This window comes from Vicugna pacos, chromosome 8 (assembly GCF_048564905.1).
Source record: "Vicugna pacos chromosome 8, VicPac4, whole genome shotgun sequence".
Taxonomy (NCBI): domain Eukaryota; kingdom Metazoa; phylum Chordata; class Mammalia; order Artiodactyla; family Camelidae; genus Vicugna; species Vicugna pacos.
In genome coordinates, this window is record NC_132994.1 from 24,803,075 (window position 1) to 24,829,247 (window position 26,173).

Here is a 26,173-nt window from a genome sequence, read left to right on the forward strand (position 1 = left end):
AAAGCAGGAAGTTGATATCTGGATAGACAGAGATCTAGATAATTCAGTGTCACCTGAAAAGATGGTATTCTTTTTGTCTTGAAACTTTTCTTATACCACAGTAAGGAAAACTATCAAGGATGGTATTAAACCTACATTTTTATTTTGTAAATAATAGAATGATAAAATATGGTTATACTTACGTATTACCATGAACTATATTTTACCTCTATTTCAGTAATGGCTGCTATAATTACATGATTCTGAATGCAATCCCTCCAAAAAACTCCTACAAAGCACTTTTTTTTCTTCATTAGTATCCACAGAACAAATTAACCAGATGGAAAGCTCTCGTCAGCTGTTTTGTTTCATGGGAGAGGAGTGCATCAGCTCTCAGGAGAATTCTTATTCGACCTCCCTACACAAGACATTCAGCTTCCAACAAACTGGGCTTGTGAATATGTCCCTAGGGACTAATATCAAACATTCCACCACAATTCTATGATGCTTGTTTTAGGTTATTTTTGATTGATGACCTGAAGTTATGGCTTTAGTTATTTTTAAAATTGTTTGTTGAGTTTTAAAAAGTTGTGTTGGAGGGGGCAAGAAAATAGTCTCCTTCTTCAAAATGGGAAATGACAGTTGTAATTGCATATTTTCCATCAAGTCGAATATACATACAACCTGCTCACTCATGGCTTTTCCAGGCTTGTATCTCACTTGATCCTTGAGTGGGATCACAAGTAGCTGATAATGTTATCATTTCATAGTTCAGGGAAGTAAGGGCCAGGAAGGTGAAATGGTTTCCATAACAACGCGTAAGTTACATGCTAGGGCTACAGCAACCCAGTGCAGCCATTTATGGTTTCTAACCCAGTACTCTTTTCAGTATGTTATGCTTTGGATCATAAGCAGAAAACACATAAGGAAGTATACACAGTCTGCTCAACTTCACCCTCAGAACTAGGAAAAGAAACAGAGGAAAAACCTAAGAGTAGAACTTTACTAGTTATTCTAACTCCATGATATTTTAAACCTGTGAATTTAGATTTATATATATAGAATATATATTTATCTCATCTGGTCTAGTTTACACAGACTTTGGTGGATTTTTTAATATATATATCTCATTTAACTCCACCCAAACTTAGTCAAATTCACTCACACTTCAGTGAAACAATACTTCAGCTAACATCATAAATCTCAGAGGCAATGACCTTGCAATCTTGGTAAAGAAATGACTTGCCTCCAAAAATCATGTTCACAGCCCCAGAAAGGCTGGTACATCTTCCAACAGAGAACTGAAGTATCTGATCAAATAGTTCAAAAACTGTTAATGAAAGCTTATTGGTGCCCATAGTTTAGAGAAAAACCTTTTAATAATGTCAACAGATTAACCATCTTCTGCTGCTGCTTTGATATCTTCCTCAGCCAGAGTTCCCTCAGTCAAAGGGAACTGCAGCTGTCTTCTTCAGGGAAAATGAAAGGACTCTCCTTGACGTGGCCAGATCCTTAGAGCTTCACCTTCTGTTCCCTAATCTTTGTCTCAGCCCTTGGACATATTTGCCACAGATATAAGAGACATGAATTAATTCACTATTCAAGTGAACACATACAGATTCTTAACTTTTCTATGCTTGAGCCTTTATCTTCCATCCTGTTGACAGAATCTTCTTTGTATATGTGTTTTCATTTGAACTTGTCTTGGATTCCAAGCTCTTGGGGAACAGGAAGTTTTCCCTTCATTTATTTCTTCAGCCATAAAGCATGTTCTGGGGCCCTGCTACGCTCAGGCCTGAGATACACAGAAGCAAGCAACATCCTTACTCTTGAGGAGCTAAGTGAGAGAGAGAGAGATGCAGTACCCAACAACTATTACCCAATGTGGCAAAAGGAAAAGACATATATATGAACTAATGACAGCAACTTCTCTGTCCTGAGAGATCTGAAGACGCTACAGAGAGAAAGATTTTAACTGGTCCTTGACCGATGGGAAGAATCATCAGGTGGACAAGGTAGCTGGGTGACCAGGAGGAAATCATCAGAGATAGAAGTCACATGTGAAGGCTCAAAGGTGTAAAAGACATAGTATATTTGAAGAATAGGGAGCCATGGGAAGTGGCTAAAGTGTAGGTGGGATGTGTGTGTGTGTGAGAGAGAGAGAGACGACACAGGGTTGGAAAAGGGATGGAGAGAGAGAAAAGTAAACAAAGTAGCAAAGGGTCTCTATGCTAAGTAATGGAGTTTAGGCTTCATTTTTTTAGTCAAAGAAGAGCTGTTGGAGATTTTCTCCATGGAAAGAAGATGAGCAAATGAATCTGAGAAAGATTTTTCTCAACCATTGTGGAGGATGTTCTGGAACTCCCCAGGGAAACTGAGCTTATTATTGGAGGACAAAAGTCATGCTGTAGAAATGTGTTTTGTTCCACCCAATAGAGTGAGAAACTTTCAATATCTTCAGATTGATGTAATCCACTATGGTCTATCAGAGATATGAGGAGGGCCTAAACAAAGATATAAGAAATGCTTCTGAAATGGAGTCAATAGGATGTGGTACCCAATAAATATATGTAGGGGACACAGGCAGGGAGGGAGGAGATAATGATTGAAACAACTGCCTTGGCAGATTAGGTGGACTGAACATCTAGTCAATCTGCAGATGGTTTCTATCACTGTTTATAGAGCATAGAGCAATATACCTTGCTCAGTGGGGCTTCCAAAATGTTCTTAACTGGCCATTCTATCTGCCCTCAGAGCAACAATTCAAATTAAAATCCTAAATGGGAAAATTTAGACATAGTTCAAATTAAGATTCTTTATCCACTTTCTAACTTCACCCAAGTTCGCTACATCAATCACACAAGTTTCAAAGACTTCAATGTTTTGAGCTAACATTTCCCAAGAGCACTTTAATATTCCACATGCCATTTAAATTCTTCCAAGTTCTTTCTTAAAGGCAGAGACATATCTAGTTTACAGAATCAATGAGGGACCTGAATGGGCAATTGAAATAGTTGAGCAGCACTCCCAGATGAGCAGAGATGTATTTATACAGGCTGAGTGAAGCTGCTTTGAATAACCAGATGAAAATTAAGTCAGAAAGTCTGGCAAACTTTGAATTAAAGAGTAGTGCCCTATTACATATATGCAAAAGTAGGGATTGTGGCATTATTTTCATCAAGTTAGCAAAACTTACAGATCATGTAGCACAGAGATGGAAGTAATCTTAAATACTATTTAATGTATATCCTCTATTTTAAGGCAAGTAAGCAATGCAATGATTTTATATAGTTATTACCTGCCTCCATGGGGAAAAAGCCATAATCAAATCAATGTAACAAATTATATTTGATATTTAGAATAAAGGCTATATGGTAATTCAGCTCCCTCAAGTAAATAAAATTCCTCAAAATGGCACTAAAATAGAGACATTATTGGAAACCAGAAGGCCCAAATTATATCCTAGTACATTTCAACTTCACGATAAAAGGTAAAAGCCCTCTTGCTTTTAAAACCTGTTATCTCTGGCAGGAAAGTAATAAGATACAGACAGGTTGTCCTTCATTTGCACAGTGCTCATGCATGAGGTTCATGCATATTGGAACCACTTGGCCTTGCACACTTTCATGGTAACTGAATATTTAAAAGCGAGAAAACTTTTTCTCACTCTTCTCTCTTTCACATCTAAAATGATCACCCTGAGCAGTTGACCCTTTGATTTAGCCCGCAGTCATCCCTACATCTTCCCTGTTTGGACAACAAATTCCATGACCACCATCATCACACAAAAATGTTCTCTGGATATTGCTACATCCACCTAGATTACTTCTCTGTTGACAAACATAAGGAAAGAATGGTTTAATACATACTACTTCTATTTGTTTATTATCCACTCATTTTTTAAAACTTTTAAAAATTAAACATTACATATATAGAAAAGATTATTTCTAATATATGTGAAGTATAAAAAATAATTTGGCTTAAGAAATCAAATATTTTCTACAAAGCTGAAACCCTCTTTGCAACTTCTCAGTCCCCATCTACTCCAGGAGTTAGCCTTAAATTACATTCCAGTTTTTGTGTCTGACACCATCATACTTTTTTAAATAGCTTTAATAACATATTTATTATGTTTAACAACATGTCAGTATATTCATTATAACTCCTAATAATCAATTTTGGCTTTTCTTGAACTTTATTTAAAATGCAATCCTAGTGTATTTACCATTTTATAACTTATTTATTTCACTCAACGCTGTGACGCTTATCTGTGTTGAGGAGGGTCCCTGTAACTCATTTTTTTTATTGCCATATAGCAGTATGTTATATGACCAAACATCTACTTAATTATCCATTTCCCTTTGATAGACATTCAGAGTTTCCTGCTGTTAGAGCTGCTATAAACTATGCTGCCATGAGCATTCTTTCAGTTTAGAGCATTCTTTTTTTGAGCTTTGCAAGATTTTATGAGTCACACAGTAAGGGGTGAAATTACCAAGTCATATGGAAGGTAAAAAGTTCAACTTTAGAATGTAGTGAAGAATTGTTTTTCAGGTTGCTTTTATCCACCCATCTTTCATTCATATTTCAGCATGAGTTCCATTGCTCCTTATCTTCACCAACATTTCTTATTGTCAGATTTGTTGATTTTTTCTGACTGTGAGTATAAATGATTTCATCATGGTTTGTTAAACAGATCAATTCAAAGTTCACTGAGTCGACTGAGGCTTCTTTAAAATATTTGTCATTTTAAAAAGAAAAATTTTTGCTTGTATCTTTTGTCTATATTTCCATGAGTGAGTTTTTCATTCCTATTGATTCATGGGAATGTTTTCTATATTCTGCACTGGAATCTTTTATCAGTTATATGTATGGCAAGTCATCTATTAATATGTTACTTTGTGGCTTGTCTTTTCATTGTTAGTAGTTTAACTTTCAACGAGCAATTTTTTAAAAATCATCAATCATTTTATTTATGGTTTGTTTTTGTATCTTTAAAAAACTTTCTCTAACCTGAGATCATAGAAATTTCCTCCTATGTTTTCAGTTTTGCTTTTCATATTGATGATATATTTTGTGTATGATGTAGGGTAGGATCTATTACTAAAACCAATTTAGATTTTTGCCATATAAATAACCAATTATTGTAGTACCATTTATTGAATAAGTTTTCTCCTAAACTGAAATATTTTTTTTGATATTTGATTATTCATATAGATATACATATACATATATGTCTGATTTGGTTTTCTATTATATTGCACTGGTCTTTAGGTTTATCCAGTTCCAATACTATATCACCTTAAGTTTCGGGGTTTCATATGACAAACTCTCTTACTATCATAAAATTTTTAGATATATTGTGCTACATTTAATACAAGTATATTTTTTATTGCTTTCCAACATTTTTTTTTAAACACTGTATTTCTGGGAATAGGCATTGATTTTGTATCAAGGAACTTTACTAAACTCTTTCAGTCATTTGAATATTCCCTTTGGTGTAGTGTCTATTCAAGTCTTGCTCCATTATCACATTATCTGGTTTTTTCTTGTTGATTTGTAGAATCTCCTTGTGTGTTCTGGATATGAATCCTTTGTCAGTTCTTGAGTTGTAATACCTTCTCTGACTCTGTAGCTATTGTATTGTATTGTATTTGTATCTTCTGAAAAATAGTGGTTCTTAATTTTAATGTAGTCTAATTTCTTAAATGCTCCCTATGTGGCTAGTGCTTTTTCTGCCTTGTTTAAGAAAGCTTTCCCTATTACAAGTTAATGAAAACATTTTCCTATATTCTGAAAGGGCTAAAAGAAAAATAACACCTCACAACGTGAGTTTTCAAGTCTGTTAATGTACAATACCTTTCCACTTATTTATTTGGATTTTCTTTATGTTCCTTCAAAGTATTCCACATAAAGGTCTCACATATTCTTACTTGATTTATTACAAGGTATTTAAGGGGTTTTTAATGTCATCTTATATTATGTATTTTTTTAAAAATTTCATTTGCTCTTTGTTGCTGTTATATAAGAATACAATAGATTTTTATACATAGACATTTTATACAGCAACTCAATAACTTACTTATAAATTCTAATAATTTATTATAGAATTATTTGGATTTTCTTCACACAAAATCAGTCATCAGCAAATAATGAGTTTATTTGCTCCCTTTCAATTCTTAAACGTTTTTTTTCTTGTATTAGTGCACAGTCCATGACTTTCAGTATGAAACTGAATAGAAGTGATAATTATGGACATTCTTTTCCTATTTCTGATCTCAGAGTAAAAGCTACCGACATTCACCATTAAGAATAATGTTTGCTATATTTTTTAGTTACCTTGAGAAAGTTTCTTTATTCTTAGTTTGCTAAGTTTTAAGTCATGAATTGAAGTACAGTTTTATCAAATGCCTTTTCTGCATCTGCTAAGATAATTATATGGCTTTCTCTTTTATTTGGTAGATGTGAGTGATTCTGTTTTTAATTTTTTTTAACTTTTTTATTGATTTATAATCATTTTACAATGTTGTGTCAAATCTCTTTTTAATTTTAAACCAAAATTGCATTCCTGGGAAAAATTCAACTTACTATGATTTTAACTTTTTCATACATGACTGGATTCAATTAGTTATTATTAGTGCTAAAATTTTTGTATTTACTATAAAATATACTATTATCAATATGCCTGTAATTTTTTTCTCATAATATTTTTAGATACCGGTATCAGTTTTAATGGGTTCAAAATTAACTGGATCATGTTTCTTATTTTTAATTATTTGGTATAATTTGTTAAGACTGGTGTTATTTCTTCCTAAAAGCCAGGTAAAATCCACTAGTGAAGGCATGTGGGTTTGTATTTTACTTTGTATGTAGGCTTTTAGTTTCAAATTCAAGTTTCTCTGATAGTTACCAACCAGTTGTAATTTTATATTTCTTCCCATGTCAATTCTAATGTTTTACTCATCTTAGAAGTTTCTCATTTTTGTCTAAATTTTCAAATTCTCCAGAGGTGTTGTTCTATCTTAATATTTATTCAGGTTCATCTATATATTTATAATTTTTTCTTGTTTTTTCACCCCTGTATCTCTGAGCTTCAATCTGAGATCAATGTCCTTTTGCCTGAAGAACACTGTTTGGTGTTTATTTTAATATGGTGTGCTATTGATATATTCAGTTTCTGAGTGTCTGGAAATATCTCTTTTTTTAACCTTCATTATCAAAATATATAGTAGGAAGAGTAAGGACATTCTGTAAATAAACGAAAGTTTGGAAGTGATAAGGATAAATGAAAGATTATAACAATTTAGAGCAATGGTTCTAAACACAATGCATGTTAGAATTTTTAAAATTTCTGAAGTGCACCCCTATCCCAAACCAATTAAACCAGAATTTCTCGAGGTAGAGAATGAGAATGAGTGTTTTTCAGCTCACAAGAAGTTCTAATGTCCAGTGATCATTAAAAACCACCAGTCAAGAGACGGAAGAAGGAAATTACTTTTAATGGGGAAACTAAACTGTCTAGTTTGAGTCTAGTCAGTTTTTCTATCTTTCACAACTTCTAGCAGATTACTTTGCAAACAGAAAATAATTACCTGTTTACCGAATGCATGAATGAATGAATGAATGGTGTGTGATGTCTCGCAAACAAAATCATATTAAAGACACCATGCATAGCCCTCAGGTCCTTGTCTCTCTCCTGCTTAACATTCTCTAAAGTATACTTCTTGTGTGTCTATTAATTCTGCTCAGCGTAGTGAAAATATAAGTGAGTATAATGCTCTCAGCATTAGCCTTCTCATCAATAACTCACCACATAACATAACTTGATATAAAATTATTCCTGGTTTTAAAAATAACATCTAAGAAACAGCATCCTCAGCCATGGAAGCAATGACTAATAAACTCACATCCTTTAAGGCAGAGATCTAAAATCTAAAGGAGGGAACTGCAAAAAGAAAGCCAAGTCCATTCATGACATTGGACTCCTGAGCTACTTATCTTGTTGTCATAGGTTCTTTGATATATCAACATACTTCTAAATCAATCTTCTAAAACCCCAGTATGCAATGATAAAAAAATCTGTGCTTAAACTGTTCTATAATTGCAGAATGACTTTGAAAGAAGTTTGACAATAATATATCTAACTGATATATAAAATCCCTTTGAAAAGTTTGACAAGAATGTCTAATTGATATTAATACTAGCATTTCTAAGTTCATGTCTAGAAAAGTTAAGCGCTGTCCAATTAGAGTATACTGTAAATGTTAAGATTTCTTATGACTTATAATTATAAATCAGCTTTGTTCAAGGATTTTAAATATTGCAAAGCAAAAATTTTCCAGTATCTTTGTCAAATTAACCCTCAGATTGTGGCTCCCAAGATAAGAATCATGTAGTCCTCATCCCCTATCCTACAATTTTTCGTATCAGGGAATGACTAAAAACAGGCCACTTGGTCTGCTCTTGTGGACACAAGTTATTCCCTGAGTATTCAAAAATATTAATGTGAGGGATAAAGAAGAAGAAAAAGCACAGTATGATATTTAGGAGAAAAGGTGGTAAAAAGTGACCTGATAGGAAAAATTCATACTCTTGCCTCTTTTGCCTGCCCCCACCCTACTTAAAACCGCTTGTATTAAAGGTTCAAGTAGCTTTAAAAAGCTTTAAGTAGTTTCAAGGTCTTCCTTTTTTTCTGAATGTACCTGGGTGAAAATCTATTGGTGAGAGTCTCACCATATCCCAACTTAGATGTAATCCTGTGCTATTCTCCCATGTCTTTCCTCCTTCCTTCCCTGCTCAACCAAGATCCTTCTTCCCTTCCTGCCTTCCCAACAGATGTTTTGAAAGCTCAGCTTCCTTAAAGTCTTCTGAGAAAGGTCTCCCCATATTGTGTATCCTGTATAGGAGAACTCCCTCTCCTCCTCACTCCTTCCTATTAGTTGCTAAGAATTCTATACGGTTTTAGTGGAATGTGTATCATATTTGTGGTTCTACCACCTCCGTTTAAGAAACTCTATTTGGATGTAGTCATTTATCCATGGTTAAATGATAGGCTTCATGAAAATGAGGACTGAGTCTCTTAGTGTACTTTCCCCAACCAAGAATAAGAGAGTGAACATTTATTTGGTTCTCTTACCTCAAATTATATTCACGATTACCAAGGGAAGAGCTAAGAGAATCTAGACTTCTTAAGGGCGGGGAGTTCAACTATTACTGAGCAGGTATTTAATATAGGTTGACCTGGACCAAACGCCTACTCTCACTGCATAGCTCTATAAACTGCAAAAATCACATAGTTTTGACGTATTGAATTGACTGTTTTCTCCCCTCCCCAACTCCCTGATGTTGCTTTTTTAAAAAAAAATAGATGAAAAATTTTTATATAATATGTAGAAAGGCAGGGGAGGGAAATAGCTCAGTGGCAGAGTGCATGCTTAGCACGCATGAGGTCCTAGGTCCAATCCCTGGACACCCCATTAAAAAAAAAAAAGAAGTTTTTAAAAACTATGTATGAAACTTTTTTTTAATTTTAAATAAAACAAATAGATGGAATAAGAAGTACCTTTCTCCTTTAAAAATGAAGGAAATATGGTTCATTTTGTTAAGAATTTTCCACGGAGCAAGGCCTATTGTGTGATTAGGATGGGTATGAGGCAAGGCTGTCTCTTCTTGTACTTACATTTAGACAAGTATATATATTCATTGATATATATTTTGATATCAGTATATATTTATAAAATAAATATTTAAATATTTAGTTATTTAGACTTCTGACTTGATCACCAAATGAGGTACAGATATTGTAATATTGCATTTAAAGTGTTGTTTAAAATAAACACTTGAAATTCTACCAATTTTGTGAGCTCTTTGGTTATTTCTTCATTTTGTAATATACTAGAAGCCTCACAAAATGGAAGTAGTCTAAGAGTTCCTAAGTCCTGAGAGGTTGTTTCATGGTGCTATTTTATACATCTAAAACTAAGTAAATGTTAATAATGAAAATGGCATTTTCCATATTAAGTGATGAAAGTTAAAGTGACGTACCCTATTTCACTCTTAAGAGATAAACAATCACCGTAAATATGAATAAAACTTGCATTTTAAAATCTTGCAAGGGAATCAGATCTATTTTCCTCCTGTTTCCAAGCCCTCAATAATACTTTTCATGTGTTTGTATTCACTAAGAAAGGGACATTTCTGTGGAATTAATCAAATGGGGAATTCAGTATTCCTGGCAGATAATTTTGGCATGTTCCATTGGGAACTTTCTAATTGAATTTTCATCTTTCCTGGGAAAAGATGCACATGTTCCAAACCCTCAGTCTTTTCTCTGTTAGTGAAGATCTGCTATAAACAGAATTAATAACAATGTATATTCATCAAGACACTCAGCTGGAATAAAAGAAGGCAAAATGCTTAGAAATACAATTTGAACGTAGTAAATGAAAACTAGCATTAAAAACTCTATAAAAAGCATTACAATAATTGATTTTCTGATTTTGGTAAAATTTTTTAAAAAAAAACAAATTTCTGAGATGGAGAATTGGAAAATATTCATAGTTCCTAATATATTTATTTTCCAAGAAAATCTGCTGATTTGGTGACCATGAAAACTCATGTTCAATGCCTAAGTAAACCTTTTTGAAATCCATGTGTCCTTTAATGGTTTTTCTAAATGTATAAAATAACTAGAATTCTTATATGGGCTTTGGCTTTATGTTTCATATCAGTTGTTCATCCTGTAAGACGCTGCTGCTGCTATTCTTTATGTGTACACATTAGTTTGCCCCTAAAGCCTGAAGAAGCCTGTCTCTCTTTCCTACCATTGATGATTCTAACTGCAGGTCTGCAGCTGGATAATTGCTCAACAGCAGTCTCAAAGACCGAGCACTTTGACTGAATCCTCCCTGCTGCATTTTATTTAACCAGGTAGGTGTAGGGCATTTAAATAGAGATGACCAGGAGGCAAATGATGAACAGGCTAAAGCTGGAGATTTTGGAGTCAACAGGATATTTGGGGAGATGGGAAACACAGGTAACCAGGAGGATGACCCAAGGGAGAGTCTGTGGTACAGGAAGACCTTAGGACTAAGGTGTGCAGAACCCTCATCAAGTACCCAATAAAAACTTGGGAAATAGAAGAATGGCGTAGAAAATGACAACGTTCTTACTCATTTCTGTTTTAGTTAGAGTAAAACAAAGACTGTTATTTCCATAGAAATCCAAACTTCAGAGCTCTTCAATAAGATAGTAAGTGATGACAGTTGGTGAAAACCCTGTCAACAGTTCATATTTACATCGTTGGGGCGAAACAATCCTATGACAACACGTCACGTTCTCAGTGAATCCCACGTTAGTGAATGATGAGTACAACATGTTTTCCACAGTCTGACTGCTGGCTTGATGCATTCTGTTAGCAAAATGCACAGAGTTGCCAAGATGAGAGAGCAGCCTTTCCTGAATCACTCCAAGTATCACCATGACTACAACCTATTTCGCAAATTGGTGGATTTTCACATAAGAAACTAAGTCCATTCAGGGGCTTGACTCCTATTTATATTTATTGAGACTTTATAATTTTTCTTATCAAAAAATGTTTGCCTTTATATGCATGAAATCATTTTTTTATCCACAGGATTAAACCAAAATGACAACTGCTCAATTTGATTGTCAATACTGCACAGCATCACTTCTTGGGAAGAAATATGTACTAAAGGATGACAATCCATACTGTGTTTCATGTTATGATCGTGTATTTTCTAACTATTGTGAGGAGTGCAAAGAACCAATTGAATCAGATTCCAAGGTAGGTGTTACCTCAATTCACAGAATTATTGCACATGAATAGCAGACAAATGCTTTGGAATGCTTTTTCTTTAGTGTTGACTGTTTATACTCTATTGCTCTGCTATTGGACTTAAGAATTTTCAAAGCCACCATCAATCAAGTTCCAGGCAGTATGCTTAGGTACAGTGAAATATAAGATATACTTTAACCCTCACAATGATTTTAGGAGATAATTTAGGGTGCTAAAGATTAAAGAGGTTAAGTTTTTTTGCCCAAAGTTTCACAGTTAAAATGTTGAGTGATTTCTCATTACTATATATAAAATAGATAAACAACAAGGACCTACTGTACAGCCCAGGGAACTATATTCAATTTCTTGTAATGAGCCATGATGGAAAAGAAACTGAAAAAAAAAATACGTATGTATGTATATGTATAATTGAATCACTTTGCTGTACACCTGAAGCTAGCATTGTGAACTGACTACATTCAATAAAAAAAAAAGAATTAAAAAAATGTTGAATGATTTCTGGAATGACAAGAATACAAGTGAATAAAAACAATTAAATAATTGAAGATATAAAGATTCAAAAATCTCTATTTTCTGACTTCAAATCAGCCTCGTCTCCACTAAATGCTGTGCACCCTGATCCCTCCCACACATAACAGCCTGTTCTTCTCACAGTGTACATTATTGTATCTTTCTCCTTCCTCTTCTTTTTGCCTTTGTTTTAGTTAAGTAGTGTTGAGATTTTGTTTAGTTAAATCTCAAACAGTAATAGGATATTACAACCTAAAAATAAAAATCATTCCATAATCTCTCATAATTTATAAAAGGAAAGTAGAGGAAATTTGAAGAAATAGGGGAGGGTCCACTTATTTTCCATCTGTCTTTGGTGATCAACCAGAGAAGCCCCAGGCTCTAGCTCTTAATTGCCCCAGCGTCTCCTCTCTCTGGGCAAGAATATCAGTAACAACATTCCCTCGAGCTACCAACACAAACTACTGGCACCAGAGTCCCAGGAGTGTTGAGTTTTGTCTTATAAAATGGACTGTTTGGTTGCAAATACTTTTAATTAACTTTTATTTACTGTCTCGAAGGATCTTTGTTACAAAGGCCGTCACTGGCATGAAGGATGCTTCAACTGTGCCAAATGCAATCACTCTTTGGTAGAAAAGCCTTTTGTTGCCAAGGATGAGCGCCTGCTGTGCTCAGAGTGCTATTCTAACGAGTGCTCCTCCAAGTGCTTCCACTGCAAGAAGACCATCATGCCTGGTAAGGTTACAGGGAGTTCTGGTCTAGAGCTGAAGCTGCAGTACTTTGAATTAAACCCAAGCACAGGAAGAGCGTAGTGCAATAGTCCGCCTTACCCATGGTTTCACTTTCCACGGTTGCAGTTACCCAAGGTCAACCTCAGTCCGAAAATATTACATGGAAAATTCCAGAAATAAACATTTCATAAGTTTTAACTTGTGCACTGTTCTGAGCAGTGTGATGAAATCTCAAACCATCCCACTCTGTCCCACCCGGGACGTGAATCATCCCTTTGTCCAGAGTATCCTGCCTGGCAGACCCTTAGGAGCGCTCTCAGATAGCAGATCAGACTGTTGCGCTGTCACAGTGCCTGTGCTCTAGAAAGCTGTACTTAATTTAATAATGGCCCCAGAGAGGAAGAGTGGTGATGCTGGCAGTTCAGATATGCCAAAGAAAAGCCGTAAAGTGCTTCTTTTAGATGAAGAAGTGAAAATTCTCGACTTAATAATGAAAGAAAAGAAATTGTATGCTGAGGTTGCTAAGATCTAATGGAAGAATGAATTTTCCATCCATGAAATTGTGAAGAAGAAAAAATAAGTTCCTGCCAGTTTTGCTGTCACACCTCACACTGCAAAAGTTACGGCCACGGAGCAGGATAAGTGCTTAGTTAACATGGAAAAGAAGGCATTAAATTTGTAGAGTAAGATATTTTGCGATAGAGAGACCACATTCACACAACTTTATTACAGTACTTTGTTGCAGTTGTTCTATTTTATTATTACTATTTTTAATCTCTTATGATGCCTAATTTATAAATTAACCTTTATCATAGATCTGTATGTATAAGAAAAAACAGTGTATACAGAGTTTGGTATTATCTGCAGTTTCACGCATCCACTGGGGGTCTTCAAAAGTACCTCCCTCCACAGATAAAGGAGGACTAGGGTACAAATCCCTGCTTCTGAGAAAGGCATCATTCTTGCTATCTCTTTATCTCATTTGGGATACTTCAGAAATAAATAGATTATTCTTTATGTCTTCAACGAGTAAATTACTGGGTTCTGTGTATTTTTATAAATCTAGTTCATAGAAACATTTAAAACCAGAATCTGAGCCATGGAATAAAGACACGATCTATACCAACAATGCTAGCCCTGCATTAAACACCCTGTCCGAGGCATAACCAATGGTATCAGAAAGCATAATCCATCATAGGAGAATGGGGCCAACCATCATCCTGCAGCTTGACCCAAACTGGTCTGAGAGTTAGTCATCTTTATTTTCTCTTAGTGAAGACAAGAATCCATGTAAATTTCTACACTTTTCGGTGAGTACTAATTCTCTGTTTTGATTTTTTTCTCAGTGTCTAAGGACAGCAGTCTAAGGACACAATTCTTTCTCATTTTCTTATTAGAGATACAAAGATTTTCTGGGAGACTGTAACTGCACAACATCAGTCTCGAGCGTTTGTGTCCTGGGATTTCCTAATGTCCCTGTAATGGCTGGCAAGGCCCAATTTACCTAAATCACGTGCAGCATTATAGCATTTTCACATCTCAAAACTGTAGCTTACGCAGCACAAAAGTTTTCGGTGAAAGAATGATTCACCATCATCATGGCTGAACTCTAATTACCTCTTTTTTTTTTTTCCAGATAAATGTTTTAGAAACAAAACACTTTTTCTATAAGAATAATTAGTCAATCGCCTTAACTTTAATATGTATTATAAGTGCTCTGACTTGATGCATTTTTGCTTAAGAGAAAACATAACTATGTTTGGTTTTGACTAACAGGTTCTTACTTTTGGGGTACAGGTTCCCGCAAAATGGAATTTAAGGGGAACTACTGGCATGAAACCTGCTTTTTGTGTGAGCACTGCCGACAGCCGATAGGAAGAAAACCTTTGATTTCCAAAGAGAGTGGCAACTATTGTGTGCCCTGTTTTGAGAGGAAGTTTGCTCACTACTGCAGCTTTTGTAAGAAGGTAATTATCTAAAGAGGATAAAGCTTGTAGAACCTTCCAGACCATTGCATTTTAGCTGCACTAGGTATTTGGAATGAACTGATACTATTGTGTTATACCTGTCTTTACACATTCATGTCAGTTTTGAATTCCATCATGTTCAAAAGCCCTACCTGTCGAAGTGAGGATGGCCGTCTATTTTATCAACATAAAATTCCACAGAACATGAACTTAATATTCCAAAATCAAGTGATTTGATATTTCAGTTCCATTCACTGCTGTTAATGAAAGATTTCATGTATTCTGGGAGAGGGCACACGTCTCTCTTTGAATACAGAATATTTCTTAGAAAATAATTTTTGATCTGTTTAATTTCAGGGAAATACGGATTTGTCTCAGAATGACTAAGGGAACCAATTTTAAAAGGATATTTACCTCTCACATTATGTCCCAGCAACACAAATGTGTTCTTGGCCTGAAGCTTTTATATTTCTAAAGTTTAGAAGACAGATAGGCCCAAGAGAGTGAAAAGATCATTAAGAAACTTCTTTAGAAAGACAGGAAGTAGGGGGTAGGGTATAGCTCAAATGGCAGAGTGCATGCTTAGTATGCATGAGGTCCTGGGTTCAATCCCCAGTACCTCCTCTAAAAATAAATAAATAAACCTAATTACCCTCACCCCCAAAACAACAACAACAACAAAAAAAAAACAGAACTTAAAAAAAAGAAAAATATTTAAAAAAAGAAAAAAAGACAGACAGACAGAAAGTAGAGCTGCAAGTGGTCTCCTTCACTTCCAGGGCCAGAGTGCCATGTAGGGCCTTTAACGTGATACCCATTCAAAACTTATTTTCCAATAGGAAAAAAGTCCTTTTTTTTCAAGTAAACTTTGTCCGAGTCTTTTTACCCTCTAAGCTTTTATGTGAAAAAGTCACTCATCTCTATCACCTTGATAAAACCTGCCTACAGTCCATAAAATAGATATTGATATTCTCAAAAAAATCCTTGACCTGTGAGGCATCATAAGTTTAAATAACCCTATAAATTGTGATGAAAAAGCTGAATCATGGAAACCTATTGGATTAGGATAATGGTTTCTAAACATTTTTGATCTATGGGCTACTTTCTACTTAAGGTGATTTGTATACTTGCATCTGGACAGCTGGAAGACTCACTACCACTTTCTACAAAGGCGTCTACAAACACACATGCACATGTGCATACACATGCCCAAGCACAGTAATTTTCTACATATATTTAAAATACTAGTGTTGCATTTGAGGAGACATCAATAAACTCCTAAGTCAGGATTATGAAATTATACTCTAATGGCAGCTGAAAATTTCAATTGATAGTAACATGACAGAAAATCATCTTGTACACAGAGACTTCCATTACTCTGTCACAAACACTGACTCAGAAAAAGACTTTACAAGAAACAGTCAGAGCCTATGACCCTGGGACAGATGAACCTCTGAAAAATCATCAGTCACTGACACGCATTTAGAAACAGAGGCTGGAAATAAAATGGAAAGATTTAGCTCAGAGTTTTGAGGGCCAACTAAGTTGGCCATTTTTAGGCTATGTTTCCTAAGGACTTACATTAAAATATTAATGAGACTTGTGGAAATTATCTTAAAATCATTTGGTGGGCATATAATATAAAGTTTTTTTCAGTGCTGTAAAGATTCAAGGGAACTTCTCTAGTACATCAGCGTGGAGCTCTGTCTGGGGCGAAGTACTGGGCATTTCCCAGGTTACAGGAGCCTACCCTATATTTAGGACATGATTTGAAGTCACCAAAAAATTTACAAAATGTTTATATTGGGTAGAAGATAGAAAATAATCTGGCATGTGGTGATCTATTTAATTTTTTAAAACCACAAGTCCTTTAAGGAAAGCTGGATATAAATATTTTTGATTAAGATGATCCAACTGAAGAAAAACAATTTGTTTCAACCCAAGCCAAAGACCAAATATAAAACAAAAGAAAACAAGCAAAACTGCTTGACAACCAGGCCCACAGAATTTTTTTCAGAGGTTTTATGTTGTGAAACTAAGATTTATTTTCTACTAAAAAGCAAGCAACCCTCAAACTATAGGGCTGTGAACTCAAACTCCACAAGTCTCACATAGAATATTTTGTGTTTCATTGGCTGTCATTCACTGCGTGCAAAATCATTATTGCCTCCACTTCGCCAGAGAAGAAACTTGTTCTAAATCCTAGGATCAATCAGTGGCAAAAACCAAGCTTGGATATTAGACTTCGCAGCCCGTCTGCCTCTTCAAAAGGAATGTAATCACAAGCACGCTATTTTTAACGTTCCAGAGTTTCTTCTAACTAAACAATCTTTGGTGTGTCCATCAATTTTATTTCACCGTGAATACATTTTTCATGTTTGGAATCTTTTAAGCATCACCTGCTAATCATTTGACCAAGCAAATCAAAGAAATCTTGAATTCAGCTGTGCCCACTGTAAGACATTTGATGTCAGTAGAGGGTATTTAAATTGCTTTAGTTCATACATACCATTATGTTTCCCATTTACTTATTTAGAACAGTAAACTTTTTCTCCTTTACAAAAAATAAACACTTCTATCAAATACCTTTAATTTTTAAGATAATCACAGTAAGATTTTAAAATATTTTTAGAATAATCTTTTCAAAAGCTTACAGCTTAGACAAATATTTTTTAATTTGCCAACAATAAGGTGGTTTAGAATAGATTCTACATTTTCTGTAGCTAATTAAGCTGAATACAAAGATGACAGGAACCATCTCAGACATCACATTGTTTCAGTCATTGTAAGAGGTTTCCAGGAACACATCCCAGGTTCCGCAGCCCCTCCAGGAGCTCAATCGCCATGGATTTGAAAGACACTATGACTTAACAATTGCTACACAAGAAGATCTGTCTAATATTTTTTCATCTGATTATTAATGAAGATATCTCAGATTTTTAAAAACTAGAAATCATAGATTAAACTGGTTTAGGAAAAAAAATCTTATGAAAGAGTAATGAGCATCTCTGCAGAACACTAGCACGTCGTGCATTAAGGTTCAACGTACAACCAACACTCATGACTTCCTGCCCTAATGCTGACAACTTATGCAGTTTCCTACAGCAGCCCCATTGTTGCTGGATACAAGATTGGAATTGATTTCTGAAGATTTTTCTCCCTTGATGTTTGTTCATTCATTCAGCAAAGACTTGTCAACTACTTATGAGTGCAAAGCAGTCTTGCCTCAGTACTGTGTTCATGATTAAGTGCACGGGATGTGGATCAGACTGTGCAGATTTAGATGCTAGCTCAGTGTGACCCTAGCAAGTGACTTCATTCTAACTAACCCTCACTAGTTGCTGATTTCTAAAGTGTGTAAGAGTCCCTACTGTGTCAGGATGTTGAGAATGTTAAGAAAATGTTACGCACAGGACTGAAGACTGGGGGGGGGGAGCACTTAAGAAATGTCAGTCATTATTAGCAGGTGATGGTTTTTATCAATTTCTTTCAGGGTTGCTGCTGCTAGAATAAAACATTTGGAAAATTAGCTTTTTTTTTTTTAAAGGATCCTTAAGAGTTAGATGTGGAAGTAAGAACATAACAAAGAAAATATCTTAGTTCTAATGGCAGATCTTTGAAGACCAACAAGAAAGTTAGAGAAAGACGAGCAAAGGAATCAAGGCCTATTTCTTCTTCATCCTCCTGAGTTCATTCTGGCCCTGCTTCTTTTCTGTTCCATTTTATGAGAAAAATGAGGCTATTTCTCACCAGTTCTGTTTAATACCTATAGCCTTTTGTTTCTCAGATTAATTTTTTTTTTAATCACAGGGAAAAGACAACCTGACACAATGTGATAGGGTGGCCTGCAGTACCACCCTTGGACACAGAAGAGAATCACAAAAAGTCTGAACTGAGTTTCCATGGTCACGGCCTTGTTTTGTGATCCTTTGCCAGGTGATCACTTCAGGTGGGATAACGTTTCGTGACCAGCCGTGGCATAAAGAGTGTTTTCTGTGTAGTGGCTGTCGGAAGGAGCTCTGTGAAGAAGAGTTTATGTCCAAAGACGACTATCCATTCTGCCTGGACTGCTACAACCATCTTTATGCCAAAAAGTGTGCCGCCTGCACCAGACCCATTACTGGTGAGTTCCTCGGGGTCACGCAGGCCTCCCGTGAGACAAGTCTCACTATGTAAACACTACAGAGTTAATTTAGGAAATGCAAGTTTTAAAAGGCTGATCTTTCTCTTATGAAATAAACATGGGTACCCATATATAAATAGAAGTATGACACAGAACCCTCAAGGCAGGTAGAGTATAATTAAGTTAGCTTTGCTCTGCAGAGGGTAATTCATACTAAACCTAATGGTACTGACTCCAGGTAAAGTAATAATTTGGGGAAGAGGGAGCTGGGTGGTTAGAGACCTTCCTCAAAAGAAGGCCTGATGTGAGGCAGAACTTTGAGTTGAATAGGGGGAAGGGATACTTATAAATCAAAGTCCTGCTGAATTCCAAACAAGGGTGAAGGGACCTTAGCATAGAAAAAGTTTTAATTAAATGCAAGTATTGTACAAAAACCTGAAGCTGTAATAATTAGGATAGCACAGGTCAGGAATTAATTAAACCTCAATTGAAGATGCTTCTAACAAATGTATTATTCTCTTTTCCTTCTGTTCACTTACAATAAGGTTTAATTATGGAGAGATGAAATAAAACAAGATAGTATTCTATTGAAGAAACAAAACATACATAACATGGTTTGAAAGTGACACAAATGATAAGCTGATCTGTGTTAGAGGGATTCTCAAGGTTAAAAAAAAATTATATTTTCCTCAGAGATACTTCTAAAACACCAAGCCCACAGGATATAAAAGAACTGAAGCCCACATCACACCTGAGAAACCCAACAGCTATCCTTTTAGGCAATGTATGGTCACTGGGTGACCTGGCAGAACTGTAACCCTAGCCTTTAGTCCCAGTGCTGTTTATGTGAAGTAGATTGAAAGATTAATGTATCCCTTTCCTCCTCCTCTATCTCCAAATCTATCACAAAGTAAAAGCTAAATCTTTACTCATCTCCAAATAAAGGAAAGAATTTTGCTGTAAACCCAGCTTGATAGGTTTTACTTGCAAGGGAGAGAGTTTCCTGGAGAAACAGGGCATGGTCCTCTTTGTCTGCACAAGGCACCATGTGTTTCAGAATCACACAATGGTCCGTGGGCTACATCTGGCCGGTAAGCATGTTTGGTTTGGCCTGCCCATGTTTGGAAACAACAAATGTACAATCCATCTTTGCAGGCAAGAGTTAAAAACAAGAGCCTTCCCTGGGGTGAGAAGACTGCCCTCATGTTCCTGGCCAGGTCGATGTCATTTGGAGCTGAGCGGCTGGCCCATTGTGTAGGGCATGCCCTCTTTGTTCCTCCCACCTTGTTTCCATCACTCAGCTATGTCACCTCCCCAGCCCTTCCAGGGAGTTATGTTGGCAATCCCAGAGTTGCACTCCAAACTTGCACTCTTTACCACCCTGCTCTTCTGCTTCTACACTTCTGGTGTAGTTATTGCTGCGTTGCTGGGAGTCCCATTTCTAACTAAAACTAGTGGAGATGGTGGCTTATTCTCTTGGCTGCAGCAGGCCTTGCAAAAACTTGCAGCTCATTTTAATATGTTTTGATCTGACTCTTAAGTACATATGTAGGCCCTGAAGTAGTGCTTCTTTAAAATTGAGCCACTTGAACTAACGTAGCATAGGGAACTATACTGCCATATATCTATCTTCTGAAAGTTGTACATTCATGCAAACAGTGTTATCCTAAGAGACTACATTACAATGTTTTTAATACACTATTTTAAATTAAATCTATAAGTCACCAGGTGTAATTTTTTAAAATTCCATCACAATGAATTTGATTCATTTGGGCAAACTGAAGGTATAACTACAATTATTTTTCTCCTTCTCTAAGATAGGATTTACCTTTCAATCTTTCTGGGGTAAATGAAGCAGTGTGGTCTAGTGGGAAGAGCTCTGGTCTAGGGAGTAAAAGCCCTTGGTCTCGCCTCTGGCCCTGACTACCGTGTGACCACGGAGACTCAAGTCACCTCCGAGATCCTCATTCACATTATTTGCAAAATGAACAAGATCACGTCTTAGCTTTCTTCCCTTTCTGCTTACTATTTGTAAAAGGAGTTTCAAATGCTGATTTCTTCAGAAAGGGATGCTTAAGGTTGCTGATTATGTTCCTTACAAAAGGAAATTCAGACTTAATTTGGTGAAGTTAGGAGCATAGGCTCTGAAGCCAAATGGCCTCAAATTGCATCCCAGATCTGCTATTTACCAGCTGGGTGATTTGGCCAAGTACTTGAACCTCTCTAGTCATCAATTTTTGTCAGCAAATTCGGGTTGATGGTAATGTCTACCCCGTGAGGGGAGAGTTATATGAAGTAAAGGGCTTAGAATAGTGACTGGATCATCTTCAAGTGCTCCCCAAATGCTAGCTCTTGTTCTATTAAATTTTCAGGATAAATGAAGCCAGATAAAACAGGTGCCAGAGACCTGCTTCCTGGATGACTTTCTTACTGCAAATGACCCTCATGATCTGAGGGAGTAAATATATCCAAAATCAAAACAATTTACAGTCATCTCACATGTTGAGTCAGGCCTTTCTTATCATTCCTGCTACCACATGCTTCTTTTTTTCTTCTTCTTTGTAAATTTCTAGAAGAATTAGTTGTATATTTGCCACCTGTACAAGGCTTAACAAACAAACAAAAAAAACAAGACAATCTCATGCATATCAAAATGCTAGATGCGTAATAATTAGTATTATGAACAGAGATGATTTATGTATATATAGAACATTATTCTTGCAGCTTATTCATGTTTTGAATAACATCAAGGGAATTAGTTGGTATATTATTGATCTACTCTTATTAAAAAGTAGTGATAATAGCATCATAAAAAAGCAAACTATAAATTTAATCAAGGAAAGCACAAGAATTTGATGTAAATTTATCCCTGAACTAGTAAATTGTATGTGAAGACATAAAAAAAAAAAGTTTCAAGGATGAAAACAAACATTCATTATCATATTTAAGGAGGATGTATCTGAATTAGAATACTTACTCACCCTTTTTGCTTCAACATCCCAAATGGAATATTTGGAAATTACACATGCATCAGCACATGATCTATTTTAGCCTTATTCTCTGGGTGATAAGCAAGTCATAGAAAGTTCACAGCACGAGGATCACTTGGAGGAAACTTGGCAAATAAATGAAGACTCAAGCCTAGGCATCCCAAATCCTTAGACCTTGTCTCCTTTTCTATCAGCTCCTCAAAAGCAGTTCCTTGAACTGTGCCATGGATTTGTATTAGGGATATACACTCTCACTGAAGACTCAAATTCTACTACCTTTCTTAGAAGCCCTACGGCTCAAGTGAGGCTCAGGTTGAAGTGGCGGAGGCTGACAGCATCTCCTAGAAACTAACCAGTGGGTACGTGGCCTCAGCGGCCAGAGGGATCAGATTCACAGATCTTTGTTGCAAGCCTAGCTGAAATCGTCTCTGGGCGAGGTCGTAGGCCATCACATAAGGTTAGCTACAGGAGAGTTTGGATGAAATTCTCTCTTTGGGGCTTTTGGAAATTGTGTCCCAGACCATAACATGAGGATGGGACTTTATCCTAAATAAAATTAAACATGGTAAAAGAAGGAAGAGAATAAGAACCAAAAGTCATTAAAACATCAGATACCAGGCTAGGAAATAGACGTTGACTTTATCCTTTATCCTAAGTTTGCTTCTAAGTAAACCAGGCCACAAAAAGAGGGGAAAAAAATCGTACTTCAATTTGTCTGACTTCAAAACATACACCCTCTTTCCACTGCACTACCCTGTACTTTCTATGTCCTAGGTAATCCTTAAGTGTCTCCAAAAATACTGTGTTTTGTATAACCAGATTCTACCTACTTCTGTAGATTATGGAAAAACGGGAATCTGGCTGGATCTCACAGGAAGACCTTGCCCATGGTGACGTTACCAAATGCACACAGGGCCACTGGGGGCAGCATTCTTTTTAGGTTACTTGCCTCTACATGGTCCTGCTCACTGCTGTATCTGCAGTTCCCAGAAGAGCCCCTGATAGAATGATCCATCTATTTGTTGAAAGAATAGATTATCCTTTTTTTTTTCCAATTCCTTTACAGGTCTCAGAGGTGCCAAGTTTATCTGCTTTCAAGACCGCCAGTGGCACAGCGAATGCTTTAACTGTGGCAAGTGCTCAGTCTCTTTGGTGGGGGAAGGCTTCCTGACCCAGAACAAGGAAATCTTCTGCCGCAAATGTGGCTCTGGGGTAGACACTGACATCTAGAAGGAGACAGTCCTTCCCCAACTGAAATCCACCTTGCTTTTGTTCTCACTAAATCCAGGACTTGATTGGCGTTGTCTTTCTGACTTAATTTTTAGAAAAAAATTAATGTAGAGTTTATAGTGGGAGAGTTTTTGCACACATTCTGATTGAACTATAAGAGTTCAAAAAAAGCACAGCCTAACAGAAATATGAATATATACTAAATCACATAGGCACCTTTCCTTGCAATATACTGCACTCTGCTGTTAGAAATTTAGGAAAATATTTTTTATTGTAATCGAGTGTATGACCTATACCTAGGAGTCAGGGATGTTAATACTGAAGACTGATGTTTCTCAAAACTGCAGAGTAAAAAGGAAATGAAGAGATCAAATTGAAAGGCATACATGAGATTAATATTTGCATTCCTAACTAGCTAATTGTAGCTATTGGCTATGAACTGTAGAAGAACAAAACTAATCAGGGAAACTGATTCATTATCATCACATTTAAGTACTCTGTCATTTTATCATTCTTTTATTGTTCACACACACTGACTTTGGAGTTGCAAAAACAAAGCTGCCATTTGCCCTCATCCACCCCGCTTCCACAGCTGGTTGGTTACAATATTTAATCAATGGAATCTGAGAATTCTGGACACTATGACTCTCATTCTCTGCATAGATATAAAAGAGTCCTTTTTACCTAGGGATGGTCAAAGCAGAGGTTTCAACACATTTTAATATTAAATGCATCTTCAAAGCCCACAATAATTTTTTTTCATAAATACTTACAGATTCTGTGAAAGGAAAGTCTATTCTTTCAAATGAGCTAACCAGGATAATCATTGTCCCCAAAGGCAAACCTTTAAAGTAAATAGATCATTAAATCATCACTTGTGGAAATGAGTTTTAGGGAAGGGACTGAGTGTTGGAACATGACTTTCATCCAGATAACTAAAGGCATAACAGAATGCATAATTAGCTCTGAGCCTCATGCATTTTGCCTTCCAAAATTACAAAGATGATTAATGGGAAGACATAAAAGTGGGCTTTAAAAAAATCTAGTAATAATAAGAACTGAAAAAAGAATAATTAATTGCTGATAATTCAAGACCCACAAAGCAGCACAATACAGCAATAAAGTCTGTAGATGAGCCCCTGCCAATGTTCCTCCACAACCGTGCCCCCTGCCACACCCATGCCAGCCACCACGGCCGCGACAACCCTGTCCCAGAGCTTCAGTCCTTGCATGACTGTGAGGGGTACACTCAGCCCTCAGTTGCCAGTCTACAGTTGCCAGTCAGTGTTTATTGGTCACAGCCTTAATGAAAAGCCCGCCACCATGTGTTTATACCAGACATCTACTGATGATGACCCTACCTGGCTGCCCCTGGACAATATTTTCCACATTATGTGGAATAAATGGAAAGCAAGCTCTGTTCTCCATACTCAGTTATCACCTTCAGTTAGAGTGTCACTTGTATGGAGTAGAGAGAGGTCAGGAGAAGAAACTCACATTGACCTAACATTTTTATAAGTGTTTACTTTCAGATTACTGCATAGCTTTAAAGGTTCTGATTGAAATCTAATTATATGCTGTGGCTGATTACAAGGATTAAAATAGTATCACAGAAAATTCAATTTAAATGGTTATGGAAGCGCAAGTTTTGAAACAGTTTAAAATGCAAGGACATTTCGAGATGCTAGCAATTTAGAGATACTAATTAAAGGTCAGGATGTACATAGGCTATTTGAAAAATATAATTATCTTTTTTGCCAACATATTTCTTCATATTCACATTATTAAATGTAGGCAAAAGTATCAATATTTTTCCTGCATTGTTTGAAATTGCACATGTGGAACTGAATATGCCAATTGTTCTATGATCCAGAAAATAACCATGTATTACATACGTAGAAAACCAAGCCATTCTGAATCTGAATAGATATACCACATGTAATACTATCTCAGTTAACCAATTATAAACAAACATACAGAATGTAATGGTTTTTCTTAGTTAAACAATTGGTAACGTCTAGGCATTTTGCTGTGGGAGGTTGCGGGGGCTGGTGTAAGTATGCATGTGATCAGGCTTGTGTTCAGTCTTTCCAATTAAAATTCACAGAACCATTTGCAAGACAGATTTTGTGATCTTTTGATAAGTAAAGTTACGTATATTTACTTTCACATATAAATAATTCCACAGTTAGAAGGTAGCTTAGTCATCAAATTTATATTAAACATGTGCTGTGCACACTAGAGCTCGAGCTGCTGTAGTTCTGGGGTGGTGGGAGGGTATATCAGGCTATGGAAGTCTGGGAGACGCAGAGAGCCTCCCCAACAACTTACACAAAGTGCCACTGTCAAGGTAACACACAACAACTGAGAAAGGAGACACCATCAGACGGACACACACAAAGATGAGAGTAAAGATCACACACTGTATACTACGGTTGATTTAGGTCAGTAAAGAGAAAAGCTAACTGACCTACCCAGAGATGGAACAGGCTACCTTAGGAAGCTGTGGGCTCCCAGTGATTCAGGGCATAACATCTGCACAGGCAGGGAAGCGGTTAGAAGCAAATCCTGTGAGCTAGTAACAGCCCAGATGGCTTGGAAATAGAGAAACTCTGCCAAAGAGCAAGAAGAAATGAGACTGCTAGAGGAGAAAGGGTCAGATGAAGGGGGAATGTGAAGTCTTAAAATAAAAGTTTTATAGTTAGTAGAACAGCCAACAGAAAGTCACTAACTGTTCTTAAATAGAGGAGAAAAACATTACGACAGTGTTTGAGGAACAGGGTGCTAAGGATTCTGTGTGGCCTAGAGCTGAAGAGGGCGAGGTT

General features: G+C 36.2%; 1 protein-coding gene across 4 annotated transcripts in view; it reads left to right on the forward strand.

The window, feature by feature from the left end:
* Positions 1 to 23,413, forward strand: part of FHL5 (four and a half LIM domains 5) — a 35,943-nt gene extending 12,530 nt beyond the window's left edge. For 2 of the 4 annotated variants that reach the window (XM_072965637.1, XM_072965638.1), the window contains exons 2-7: positions 10,824 to 10,908; positions 11,615 to 11,785; positions 12,868 to 13,042; positions 14,836 to 15,005; positions 18,942 to 19,128; positions 23,185 to 23,413. In XM_072965637.1, coding sequence (XP_072821738.1) covers positions 11,627 to 11,785; positions 12,868 to 13,042; positions 14,836 to 15,005; positions 18,942 to 19,128; positions 23,185 to 23,348 — 855 coding nt within the window. In that variant the 5' untranslated portion in view covers positions 10,824 to 10,908; positions 11,615 to 11,626 and the 3' untranslated portion in view covers positions 23,349 to 23,413. The remainder of the gene's footprint in view (positions 1 to 10,823; positions 10,909 to 11,614; positions 11,786 to 12,867; positions 13,043 to 14,835; positions 15,006 to 18,941; positions 19,129 to 23,184) is intronic. The other 2 variants (XM_072965636.1, XM_015235972.3) reach the window with 1 other exon arrangement.
* The last annotated feature ends 2,760 nt before the right edge of the window (positions 23,414 to 26,173 follow it).